The sequence below is a fragment of the Natator depressus genome, chromosome 1 (genome assembly GCF_965152275.1).
Source record: "Natator depressus isolate rNatDep1 chromosome 1, rNatDep2.hap1, whole genome shotgun sequence".
In the NCBI taxonomy this organism is placed as follows: domain Eukaryota; kingdom Metazoa; phylum Chordata; order Testudines; family Cheloniidae; genus Natator; species Natator depressus.
This window is the reverse complement of record NC_134234.1, coordinates 153,337,718-153,351,992: the sequence shown is the minus strand read 5'-3', so window position 1 is coordinate 153,351,992 and position 14,275 is coordinate 153,337,718. Positions and strand designations below refer to the sequence as shown.

Genomic DNA, 14,275 nt, shown 5'->3' with positions numbered 1-14,275 from the left:
AGTAGGGACTAGTGATTATTTCCTCAAATCAATTTGATCTGTAGCTGCTGTGGTGTCTCTACCATTCATGCTCTTAAATAGGAGATGTAAATTTCAGCAAGTTTTATTTATTTTTACTCCTATGCAGAAAATCAAAAGCTAAGTAAATTAAATCCAAGCAATACACAACCAATCTACATCGCAAAAGGCAAGCATTATAGACAAATCCTTGATGAAGTTGTCTGCCAATTATCAAAAAGGAAAGGAAAACTGAAGAAAGCAGACTAAATAAATATTAAAAATATTAAATTAGATAAAAACATGATAGTAGTGAATGAAGAATTCACTGTATTAAATAAAAAATTAAAGTGAATATACTTTGAAACTATTTTTATAAAACCTACATGATAAATGAAGAATGTTCTACCCATCCAGTAGAAAATCTAGACTAAAAGAAGATACCTGAACTTTCCAAAACATGGAAAATGACTGCAGCTTTTAGGTTTCTTTTCACTCATTTATGCAGTTTCCATTATAAACCCTCCCTACAAATAAAACAAGTATTTTGTTGCAACTGGTGCTTAACCGCTCCTGTTTTTCACCAAAATTCTCTCCTATACTACACAATGTACTGTTAGTATAAATCACTATAATATCCAAAAACCCTACAAATTATAAAGTTTTCATTAAAGATCTGTCTCTCCCCTCCCTTCTACTAGTAGAGAGGTTATTTACGGTTATGTTATTCTCTCTGACTTGGGTAAAAACCTCATGTATGATATTTAATGAATTTTTGACTCACTGGAAAAAGAGCCTTCAAAAAGCATCTTCTGAATGCACTTATTAATTGCAAAGACAGACGGCAAAATAAAGACAACTAGAGAGGCAATCCAAACACACATAAATAAAAGAAAACTTGCTTTTACATACCTAATTGCTGTAAGACAGTTGCCTTTACTTGTGCCGGAAGGTTTTCGGTCTGCAAAAGTTGTTCATAAGCTTCCTTTGCAGAGTGATACTTTCTCTGGGGTGGGGTGGGGGGGGTGGGGGTGAAGGAAAGGAAATGGATTATTCATAAAATTTATATCCTACTACCAATAGTAACTGTGGCACAGCACTGATAGCACACAAATGCATTCCCAGAAAATCTACAACAAAATTTCTTGTATACAGTGCAATGAAAGCTTTAATGACGGAGATACATAGTGCAGTGGAATAACCTGTCTGAAGACATAATAGTTGGTATGAAGTCAATACATAAAATAATAGAATTAAGAGGAAAATTTTTGCAAAAGAGTGATTTAGCCAGGTTTCCTACATATGCATCATGCCATTTATATTCAAACCAATGGTCACTGCAATATCAAAATGGGTTTTCTTAAATTTGGCCCTATACTTCTATACTGTTTTAGTCAGGGTGTCTACTGAGCTCATTGCTATAGTAACAGAGTGCAGTCAATAAACTTGTAAAGTCCTCCCACTAACTCCAAAACAGAAACAAACAAAAACCAAGACCCTGTTTACACTTAAAAATAAGATTGGCCTAGCTACTTCGCCCAGGGCTGTGAAAAATACTATACCCTGAGCACTGAAGTTATCTCAGCCTACCCCCTGTGAAGATGAAGCAAGGTCAACATAGCTGTCGTCTCCTGCAGAGGTGGATTAACTACATCAGTGGAAAAACCCCTTCCACTAATGTAAGAAACGTCTGCACTATGACGCTACACCTACACCGCCAAAGCTGGGCTGCTGTAGTGTAGCCATGCTCTAATGTTGGTGACTGAGGCAGTTTGTAGATGATGCAAAAAAGGTCAATATTTTAAAATCTATTTTTCTATAACTTATGGCTGTAGGTAGCATTAGATGTTTATTGCCCGGTAGTAGGATGATTTCAGTCATACTGGGAGCTCTGATTTTCAAATATACACAGCCACTAAAGGTACTGAAATATATTAGCAACATTAGGATATTCTATCTTGTCATCCTCTATTTATACAACATGTGCTTGAATCATGAACGTGTTCACTTTCTAATTCATATGTACTGAAGAAGCATGGGGCCTCAAGCTGCAAACCTCTGAGTAGTTGTGGCACTCTAATTCAAAGCAGCATCCTGGAGCCCCCATATTCACCACTGTCATATAATTATGATATGTTTTGTACAAAGTATGCCTTGTGAGGTATCATTTTAGAGGTCTTGATCTGTTAAACATTAGTATCTTATTGGATTGTATGTGCTATCATTGTATGGGAAGTTATAAAGTTTTGCTATGTGTGTGTTACTGAAATATGTTGTGAGGTTGGGAACACCCACAATCAGCCTTTCGGGTACAACAATGGAGCAGCCAGATGCTGCTGATGGCCCATTAAAGGGAGTCCACACACTCAAGGACTATCCTAGGAACAGTATACAGTGGAGACTGCTTGACCCAAGTCATAGCAAAGTCTCTTTCCAGAAAGCTGGAAGAAGCTATAAAAGAGGGGAAGTGACATCATCACTTGGCCTCACTCCCCCACACAACTCAACACCTAGAAATATGTCTGGAGGACAAAGACTTTTGAACTGGGGAGTGGTTCCAGGCTGAAGGAGCATTCCAACCTACGCATCGAAGATCTGTAACCTGCTTGTAATATCTGTTTGATTCAAATATTGTCTAGTTTATAGAATTTAAGATTGTGCACCTATTTTTGTTTTCTTTGGTAACCATCTCCATCCATGATGCCTACCACTTATAATCCCTTAAAATCTATCTTTCTGTTGTTAACAAATCTGTTTTATATTTTACCTAAAACAGCGTGTTTTGCTTGAAGTGCTAGGGAAACCTCTGCTCAGTGAACAAAAGCTGGTGCATGTCCTCTACACAATGAGGGCGGGGTGGATTGGGTAACGCTTACACTGGTCAGGCTTCTGACCAGAGCAAGATGGTACAGCTCTGGGGTCCTAAGCTGGGGAGCTGGAGAGAATTGGCTGGAGACTCTCTGTTGTTGGTTCATAAGTGGCTGGGAGAAGCATTCATGTAACTCAGCTACGTGTGTCCCTGCTTATGGATGTCTGTGTAAGTGCAGTACGTGGAGAGGTTTGCAGCTTGTACATCATCATAGTGTGAGAGGGAGCCCAGGTTGGTAAGAGAGGGCTCAGCGCTACCCCAGTTCCAGGTTGCATCCTGGGAAAACCCATCACACTAGTTTATAGGTTCAGGGCCATGGTGATGAAAAAGGCTTTCAGACTGTGTACTCTTTCCTTCGCTATTTAAATGAGCAGTGTTTCAAACAGCTGAATTTTATTTGACAGCATTAACCTGTGTCTGTTATCGTGACTGTATATACTGTACATAATGTAATTATTGTTAATGGTAAATTTATTTTAAATGCCTTAATTCCTCAGTTACTCCTCCCTGATTTCAATCTGGGAGATACATGCGGGAGGTCTCATGTTACCACTAATCCAACTTTTTTGGAATTTTTAAAAATTCTAATAATTTCCTTACATAAAATGTATTACAGTTTAGCTAGCGATATTCAAAATTAGACCTAATTTCTGAGGAAGATCAACTGACCACTGAACTAAAAGTTAGTGACTGTCAAGATGCAAATGTTCACAACCTAGTTACATCGATTATGTGCAAACAGAATATAGTCCTGAGCAGTAAAAATATATATATCTATCTTTGGTGATTTAAAGGGGACAATTTCATAAAGCTGAAAGCAACTGTAAGCAAAATTGACAGGGAATTAAAATTTAAACAAAGCAATATGAATGATTATTAGGAGTTGTTACCTTTGCTATATGCCCCAAAGCCCAAATTCTACAATCACAAGACAGGACTTTCTTGATTAAAATATCAGTCTGGTTAAGAAGGAAAGTGAAAGCAGCAATAATATATAATGAACAGAAAAAGGGGAAGTTGATAGCAATGACTAACTCAGCAGTCACAGAATGTAGACAACTGATAAAGGAAGCTAACTATCTGAAAAATTCATGCCCATTACGGTTAAGGACAATACGAAGGAATTTTTAAAATTTATCATCAGGACCAAAAGAAATCTTACCAAAGGTATAGGTCTGTTACTAGGTAGGGATAGTAAAATTGTCAATGATGCAGGAAAAGGAAGAAGAGTTCAATAAATATATCTGTTCTATATTTGGAAAGAAACTGGATGATATCACTGAAAGGTGTGAGTATGAAATACTTTCTATTCTAGTAGCAAATAAGGAGGATGTTAAACAGCAACTACTGAAGTTAACATTGTAAAATCTGCAAGACTAGATATAACTTGCACCCAAGAGTTCTGAAAGAACTGGCTGAAGGAGTTCTGTGACTCATTGATATTTAATAAATCTTGGATTACTGGGGAAGATACAGAGTGCTAGAAATAAGCTAATATGCCAATATGTGAAAAGGTTAAACAGGGTGACCAATGCATTAGTTGAGAGTATTACTGGAATACTGTGTCCTAATGTCCATATTTAAAAAGGATATTGACAAATTGGAAAGGTTTGAGAAATAGCTAAAAGAATGATTCAAGGTCTGGAAAACACACCATTACAGTAAGAGACAAAAGCAGCTCATCTATTTAGCTTATCAGATAGAAGGTTTAAGAGGTGACTTGATCACCTATAGGCATGTAGGTCTCTAAGTACCTACACACAGAAAAAAGATTTCTGATAGTAGAGGCTCTTTAGTCCAGCAAATAAAGGCATAACAACATCCTGTGGATGGAAGTCGAAGCTAAACAAATTCAGAGTAGAAATATGAATTTTTAACAGTGAGGGTAACCACTGGAAAACCTTACCTAGACATTTGGTGGATTCTCCATCACTTGAAGTCTTTAAAACAAGACTGGATGACTTTCTAGGAGATATTCTCAAGCTCAGCCAGAAGTTACAACAGGCTTGATGCTGGCATCACTTGTGAAATTCTATAGTCTGAGTTACACATGTCAGACTAGATAATCATAATGATCCATTTCTGGCCTATGAATCTTGAAAGTCTCAAGACTAGAATTCAGAATTAGAGGGTAGATTCCTTAACCTGTCAACCAGCCACATACCCTTCACTATCACGCCACTCTAACACCCTGGGCAGCATTTAATAATGTTGTCAACAGTTAAAAATAGGCTAAGTGTACTGGATTCATTATTAAAATAAAAACTGTAAAATAATTTAACTAAATGTGCTACTACAGAATCAGGAGTTTTGTCACTGATTTTAGGTGTGCTGCACTGCAGCATGTGAGAGCAATGCCTGAAAAGCGATTGGACCAAGTCTCAGCTGATAAAAATTAGTATTGTTCAACTGACTTCAATGGAACTTTGCTGATTTACAACAGCTGAGGATCTCGCCCATTGTTTACACTATTATCATATCTGAAGCCCACATGGATAACATTACAATAGGCAATTCTTAAACCGGTAGAATCAAAATATCTATTGTCAAAATATTACAGGAAGAGAGTGTGCTCGCAAACATTAATATTTAACTATTTGCTTTAGGAACAAGTGCTGTATATAATATTTTTTTAAAAACTGCATTTAGGTAAGTGATATATTTAGCAATCATTCTAGAACATAAATATCACAAATTGAACAAAGAACTGTACTAGGGAGGAGATTAAGTGGAATTTTACTGGCATTGAAACAACTGAAATTTTTGTTTCACAATTTGGGCAGATTTGGTATTTTTACTCGTATTGAACAGAACTTTACTCCAAAAATATATCACTGACATTAGTGGAATCACTCAGAGCAAGGTGAAGGAGGACTTGTGGCACCTTAGAGACTAACAAATTTATTTGAGCATAAACTTTCGTAGCTCACTCTAAGAACTCTCTCTAAGCCTTAGCCCTGAATGTAAGTAACTCGTCATAAATGCATACCGTTTGCATTTTATAGAATAAAACTTCAGATTTAAAAATTACATTTTTAAACGTATCACATTATTTAAAAGTTGCAACATGTATAAACTATAAATTTTTATTTAATTTTGGCACAGCAGAATAATACATTTCTCTTTTTCAATATTGTCTCTAGTTATGTTGGTGAAAACAATGATTTGTATGTATGTCATTTATCTAAAATACTGTACTCCAATATAGATGGACAAGTTCTATTTTTATAGCCCTTCTTCTGGGCTATAACCTCTCAAGCCTATAATCTCGTATATATGCATTTTTCACTTACACATATTAAAAGTAGAATCAATTAAACATGTGTATATTCCTCTTGATATCACTTAAACTGAAACATGATGACCCACACTGCTAAAACTCCACTGCAATTTTGGTTAAATGGGTATTTCTTAGTAATCAGCTCCAATTCTGGTTATTTATTCTAATATTAACACCAAACTAGGTGGGCTTGCTGGAAAAGACATGCAACTGCCACAAAATTGGAGTTCTATGAGAATGAAAAATCAGCATTTTCCACTGTAGGAGCTAATTTGCAGTTGTATAGGTAGAATACAGATTTACATTCTAAACAAACAATTGTTTGGTAAGGACTGAAGTATATACGATGTTGCACAGCATTTGTAAAAAAGCACTGAAAATGTGCTTATATAGTCTTTGTTGTGCTATATGAGGCTTTCCACAAAATAAATTCAATGACCGAATTAGGCAAAATGAATCAAAATTAATTAAATTTGCAGGTTACCTTTAAAGAAACACAACTTAAAAATAACATGCTATAATCAAAGTTCTTCTTTACATTACTCAGAATATTAAAAGTTAAAATTTTTAAAAATCCAATCTATTTCTCGCTATTTATATTGGTTTTATTTTATTTATATTTATATTGGTTTTCTTCCTGAATTTTGCTCAGCTTGGAAAATGAAAATCAATTAAGTGATTTTCACTTTTATTTATATTTGTTTTCACTGTTAACTGTAGGAGAACATCACATTGTTTAAAAGTTGTTTTTAAACAGAATCTTTGGTCCCATGGGAACCCTCAATCCCACATAGATGTATAGTTGACTGGCAAGAGACTTTGGCTTGGATGCACCAAGAATGGCCACAAAAATGGATAAGAGCATACAAGATCGTCCCTTTGAAACACTACTGAAGCTGGTCACAGTACATCTACACTGCAAGAACTACAGCAGCTAGTATCAGAGCCCAAGTTCTTGGCTCTAATCTGTGTTGAGATAAGGCTTTAAATTCAGACACACCTTACTGGAAAATTCAGGGTAGACGAAACACTGTTCAGAGTAAATGCCCATCATCCAACTATATAAAGCTGTTTCTCCCAAATGATGGGGTCATGAGAAGGTTTAATGGGTCACAGGCCCGGTGGGGTGGGGGTTGGAGAGCGAGCCCACCCTGCACGCACGCCACAGTGGTAGCTCCTGTCCCGCGTGGCTGACCCTAACTCCCTACTCCAGGCATTGTGTTCTGGTGCATGGGGTCACAGTGCCATAGCACCACTCGGGAGTGGAAAATGCCAGCCTTCACACAGCCCACTCTGTTAAGTGAGAAATCACGACTAATGCCAGTAACCCGGCGACGGAACATCGATCAACGATCTCCCGGTCTTCAGAGCAATAACCCAAGCCACCATACTCTTGACGTAATTATCTGTCTTTAAATGTAAAATTATAGTTGTTGCTCTACATCAGCGATACAAAGAAGCAGCAGCACCACCACTCAGGTTTGGCCCGGCTGCCCCTCCTTCATGACCTGCCCCATGACCTCTGCCCCAGCACTGCAATGGTAATTCTGGCCTGTTGCGGAGGAGAGACAGTCAATGACAGAGGGGCAGCTGGTCCAAATTTGGGTGAGTGACATTGCAACCTAATCTGCATGGCTACAGTGCCACTCAGGTTTGGCTCAACCAACCTTCCACCATGACAGCCTGCCTTCTGCACAAGGCCAGAATTAGCATTGCGGTGCTGGGGCAGAGAACGCTGCTGCAGGTAGTCAGTGCTCCCTTGGCAGGGTGAGAAGGCAGCACTGGTGGCAGCAGCGAAGGACAAACCTAGCCTATAATTTTGCCCTCCTGCTCCCCCCCTCCCCCCACAAATTTGGACCGTGGGTGGGTCACCTCAGTAAAAAGTTTGGAAACTACTGACGTAAGACACCTGATATGAGGCTCTGGATGTTTGAGTTACAAAATATACATGTTTTTTTAAAAATGATTTAACTTTCACAAAACAGTCAATTTATGCTCCACCCACAAAAATTACATTTATTTTATCCTTTAGTTGAGGAACGCACAGAATTTACTTGGCATTATTTTGTTCACAATAGCTTTTGTTTTCTATTTATCTGTGTTCTTCAGGACACACCTTTTACTTGTTTTTTTCAACTAGTATCTATATCTATACACAATAGAAAGCGTACAATGCACATTATGTGACTATGTTTTCACTCAAATTACACCACACTTTGAAGGTATACTTAATAGTTAGTGTGTTACATTTATTTGCATCCTAGCATCTTCATTCAAATTGGTGGATAAGCTTTCCATACCTTACCAAAAGCCTACTGAGGAAACTCTGAGGGCAGAATTTGGTCCAGAATTGATAACAGCATAACTTTACAGTCTGCAGATGACGACTCATCTTATCTGGCAGTAACCTCATTTATAGGTTTCTTTATGTTCACACATATGGAGCCTTAGAGCATCTGGCAACTGTTTTAGGAACTACTGTATTGAAAGTCAATTTAAATTTCAAAGAAATTTTAGCCAATAGTTAAAGTTTAGTTCCTGCCTGAAAATGACTGACAGTGTATCTAGGAACTGGCAAATACAAAGATTAAGAAAAAATAGCTAGCCAGCCTCTTATATGTGCAATATTTCAAACTTACAACAACGAATTACATTTCCTGAGCTGTTCGTCCATTATAATTATTTTCTTAATGAACATAAGTTGATGCGAACATCACAAAGCATGTGCCGTCTAACTTACATTCACAAAAGTGTCACTAGTGGGCTGGATTTCACACTGATTATATAATACACTGACTATATTTCATCAAAAGTACAAAAAGCTTGACACTTACCTGGATTTCATATAAGTGGGCAATGTGAAACTGAACTGTAAAAGTGGGAAAGTAAAATAATTAATTATAATAAAAACAGTCATTTAATAAGAACTAAATAGTTTAATAGTAAACACTTTAAAAACATATGTAACTCATTATGAGTTTAGGTTTATTTCCAAATAAATTTTATTAGTGATTTCAAATCTGACAGTAGCATTGATGGAATATGAACACGTGCGCCAATAACAGTGTTATGCTTACATAGAAACAATGCAAAAACCTGAACTTGTAAATCAGATTCCACAAAACTTATTGAGATTACACCAAATTTAACAAAAACAAAAGTAGCTACCTGTCTCTCATGGAGAAAATGCATAACAGCACCATGTTGTAATACTGTCAGTACATAAGCCAACCAGAAAGAAGCAAATACAATTTTTCTGCTGTTATTTAATTACTGGTGGAGCTGACTGGATAGGTCACAGACCAGAAAAAACATGTTATATGCACTAAAGCATACACATTCTCTCTGCAAAAACACACAACCTTCTTATCCCCTACTCCTAGTCTTAGTGTATGCACCTACCCCTCAAAGGCCCTGATTCAGCAACTGAATTTGATTTTAAACCACAGTATCTCAAATGGCTAAAACTGTTATTTGTCTTGTGAAATCTGGGAGTTTCAGATTTCCAGTAACATACAGCATCAGTTATTTCAGAAGACAGTCTAGCATAAAATGGTCATTTTCCCACAGAGTCATGTAAAACTATAGACAATTGACTGGACAGGTCAAAAATTCATTTAGCATCCCTACTATGCATTCATGCATCTAAGGGAATTCTAACTCCCTACCACCATAATAGTAAGATGTCAAACATCCTGGGCCAGTCCATCCCCCAACTGCTGGTGGCTGATTGGCTAGGAAGTTGTTGGGTTTTTTTTTTTAATGATTTACTCTATGTGTTTATGAACAAGCTGTTTTATGTTTGGTAAATTTTCACATAAATTTTTCAGGGGATAATTATCCACCACCCAACAAAGCAAAAACAAATTCCATTCCCTAAAACTACTTTGATTTGCAGAAAACTATTATTTTCACCAAATATAACTTCAATCACTCCTCTCAAGCTATACAGCAACTAAGTGCTAGTGAGAAAATACATATGTACAGTATGTATAATTTAAAGAAAATGAATAACCAGAACTACCATCATTGAAGCATTCACATAAATCTATATTTTAACATTTTTAAATAAGATTTTTTTTTAAAAAACCTAGTAGGCCAAAGCTATGTCACTCACATGAATTCTGACTGTGGATCATGTTCAGTAAGGCTATGGCTACGCTACGAGGCTTTTAGTAACACGGCTGTGCCGCTACAACTGAGCCACTAAAAGGCACCCCAGTGTAGCTGCTTTTTGTCGGCAGGAGAGAGCTCTCAAAACTTCCACCACCCCCCACAAGCGGCAGTGGCTTTATGGGCAGGAGAGAGCTCCTGCTCACAAAACGCTGTTTACACAGGTGCTTTTTGTCGGTAAAACATTTGTCATTTGGGGGGTGGGGGTGGGGGTGTTTTTGTAACACCCCTGAACGACAAAAGTTTTGCTGATGAAGTACCAGTGTAGATAAAGCCTCGGTTAATGTGATAAAAATCCTTTAGAAACTTTAACTGAAAGTCAGTGTACATTACTCACTAAAAATTGTCTCAATTTTTATTTTATCCGCAAAACACAGAGACCATTTCATATTAAGCAGACAAAAATCAATTTTCATCTAGTTTTCGGTTTAGGAATATTGTTTTTTTTTTTAAATTATTTAAAATCTCATACATGAATACTAAACAAGAAACCTGAAGAGAATGCTACTATGCAATATTTCTGTCAATTTCCTTAATTTTTTAAAAACTTTTAATTTAACAGCAGATTCACTGGTATACCAGAACAGCATAAAGCAGCCAGAGTGCACCAATAGTTGAATTTACAACTGCTTTGCATCAGCAGGGCAAGGCAAAGCAGTCAAACTGAACTGGTGAATCCAGCTCTTAATTAGTAATTAGAAAAGGAGTACTTGTGGCACTTCAGAGACTAACCAATTTTTTTGAGCATAAGCTTTCATGAGCTACAGCTCACTTCATCGGATGCATACTGTGGAAAATACAGAAGATGTTTTTATACACACAAACCATGAAAAAATCGGTGATCATCACTACAAAAGGTTTTCTCTCCCCCCACCCCACTCTCCTGCTGGTAATACTTATTATTACCAGCTTATTACCAGCAGGAGAGTGGGGGTGGGGGGAGAGAAAACCTTTTGTAGTGATAATCACCCATTTTTTCATGGTTTGTATGTATAAAAACGTCTTCTGTATTTTCCACAGTATGCATCTGATGAAGTGAGCTGTAGCTCCCGAAAGCTTATGCTCAAATAAATTGGTTAGTCTCTAAGGTGCCACAAGTACTCCTTTTCTTTTTGCAAATACAGACTAACACGGCTGTTACTCTGAAATTAGTAATTAGTTTATCAGTTTAGAGGGCTGTGTTATGGAGACCACTCCTGTGTAAAAGGATAGGTGGGGGAAGGACAGTTTCCATGTCCCAATATCTCTTCACTTTAAAGCTTCTAATAACTTGCTAAATACAATAAAATAAATAACTTAAGACTAACACAATTATTCCTGGTCTTACAGTATAGAGACCAAGTTTCTTAAAAAATATTGGCAGAGTAACAGACTCTAAAAAAATAATTTCTAATGAAAACATCAACATAAGCTCAAATATAGCATCATAAATCCCTGCATTTATTCCTAAAGCTATGCTATTCTTTAAAGATGAGCCACAAATGATTTCCCCCCATGATTTACAGAGAGAGTTTGCATGTTTTTTGTCCTGCTTGTTTCTTTACCTTAGAAATATCAGCAGTATTGAATTCTGGTCTTCCCTAGTTTTGTTGAAAGACTTCTTGGGGATGGGGTGGTACCTCAAGTACATGCATGGGCACTTTGACGCCTTATCTACACTAAGATAAAAGGCTGATGGTACATCTGCACTGCAAATTCAGGTGTAACTATAGTGCATGTAGGCATATCTGCATTAGTTTTAATCTAGCTAGCAGGGGAAACAATAGCAGTGAAGATGGAAAAGCACAGATTTAAGTGCAGGCTAGCTGCCTAGACAAGTTAGTCACATCCTCATTGCTACTATTAGCTGCACTAGCTAAATTTAAGCTAATGCAGGTGTGCCTATCATCATTACAATTTAGTCTGTAATGTAGACATACACTGAAACATTCTAAAAGTTTAGTACAGACAAGCAATGGATACTTAGTTTAACGCATACTCAGGTGTCTGAGTTCAAACCTAAGCTCCTAAGATTTTAACTTGATCAGAATAACACATGTTCAAGGCAGCGTTCCTACTTTACACTAGACCCACAATGTTAGCAAGCACATCTCATTTAAATTCTAATACAGACAAGGTTTAGAGAAGGGAGAAGTGTGCTGAATCTTTAACAAAGATATGCTTTCCCCCAGGCAATGATTGGGCAGTGAGAGTTACATAGGTGCTAGACAAGAAATAAGTTTTAAATAGTCAATCCCATTAAGATATTCCTTCCTCTTTCAAGTGCTCAGTTTTTAGTCTCGTGATGACATAATTTTATTAGGTACCCAAATCAGTGTTATAGAAAAGACAAGGTTTTTTTTGTTTTTTTAAAAAACAGCCCAGAAACCATTTTGAGGTTTAAAATAACTACTTTAGGCTCTTTTACATTTTTAGAAACCCTCCTTCCCCCTTCCCTCCCCCACCCCCAACAACAACAACAACAAAAAAGGCCTCATGCCCCTTTTATTTCATCTTCAAGGCTCACAAAGAAAAACACATATTCTCTATGGGAGAATTAGCGTAATTACAGCATTGAGGACTACTCCCACAAGGACTAATTTCAAAGGGCTTTCACAGCCCTGTGCCAGATTGGGCCCTTTAAGGGAATAAAAATAAAGTAGAAATTAAACACCATAATTAAGGTATCCAATCATTATATTCAATATAGGTGAAATACACCAACAAATTCTGTTAAGCAGTATAAGTCAAAAGTATAGAACAAATATAGTAAACTAAATGAATGTTCATCACTAATGACAGTTGTCAGTCATCCTTACTGAGTTTGTAACTAAGAAACTATTGCCCATTTGCTCATTCTGAGCTCTAATTTACAGTATCTCATGACTTAAGAGTACTAGAGAAATGCTCATACATAATGCAGAAAAAAATTGGCTCATTAAAACAACTAATTTTAACTTGCTGAAAAACAACTCAGCATTCCTCAGAGTATGACAGGCCGAAAAGATCACTCAGTACACCAGCAAATAAAACCCCTAACATTTCACTTCAAGTATCGCTATAAAACTGCGTGTCACCTTTCACTACACAGAATCCAAGCTCAACTCTCACTTTTCCAACAGGCTGGTATTTTACACTAGGCTAATATTCAGCACGGAAATTTCCTGTTACCCTCCAAATTACTGCAATTTAGCAAATTAGAAAAATCTACATAACACAAGACACTGGAAAGAGAAGGTTACTCACCCTGCAGTGACTGAGGTTCTTCGAGATGTGTGTCCCTGTTGGTGCTCCACTCCAGGTGACAGTGCATCCCGGCGCCTGGAGTGGAGCACCCACAGGGACAGCATTCAAAGAACTTCATGTTATCGTTTAACATTAATTTTCATTAATAATGCACTACTTTATCATCACTTTCCCCCCTCAAATAACTCAGTATGCCACTAGGATGGCAACCAAATTTTCCTCTGTATTCTCCTATCTGTAGAGCAAGAAATTTTGAAAGGAAAGTTTCATTTACCTGCTAATTTTCAATGGGATAACAACTCAGCAGTGCAATTTAGTTATTACTAGTTGGGCAGCAGAAACAAAAGCAGTGTCAAAGCTGTTGGTAAAATTGTTGATCCTGTAAAGCCCATTCATCCCACTCCCTCACTGTGTATGTTGCCACCCCAATATTGTATTTTCTCTCTCAAAATTAAAAGGAGAAAAGGAGAAATGGACGGATGTTCAGACATCTTGTAGGAAAAAAAAAAAAACAGGTAAGCCCATTCCCCTCTTCCCCCAAACTAGAATGTATTAATTCCTAAATTAAAAAGAGGTCAGTAATGAGCATCCCACCAAAAACACAAACATTGGGTATGGGAGCATAAAGGAAGGAAAGAACATCTCAAATACTTTCTTCCAAATAAATCATTTGAAATCATTGGTCCGCAACAATGTGAAGCATCTTCTGGCTGAAGGATATTTCAGTTAAT

At 37.1% G+C, this 14,275-nt stretch overlaps 1 protein-coding gene across 4 annotated transcripts in view; it reads right to left on the bottom strand.

The window, feature by feature from the left end:
• The window catches only part of KDM6A (lysine demethylase 6A), a 267,920-nt gene that overhangs the window by 78,146 nt on the left and 175,499 nt on the right, over nucleotides 1–14,275 (bottom strand). For all 4 annotated transcript variants that reach the window (XM_074969231.1, XM_074969233.1, XM_074969232.1 and 1 more), the window contains exons 8-9: nucleotides 8,981–9,015; nucleotides 910–1,003 (exon numbers count right to left, since the gene is read on the bottom strand). In XM_074969231.1, the coding sequence (XP_074825332.1) occupies nucleotides 910–1,003; nucleotides 8,981–9,015 (129 nt within the window). The remainder of the gene's footprint in view (nucleotides 1–909; nucleotides 1,004–8,980; nucleotides 9,016–14,275) is intronic.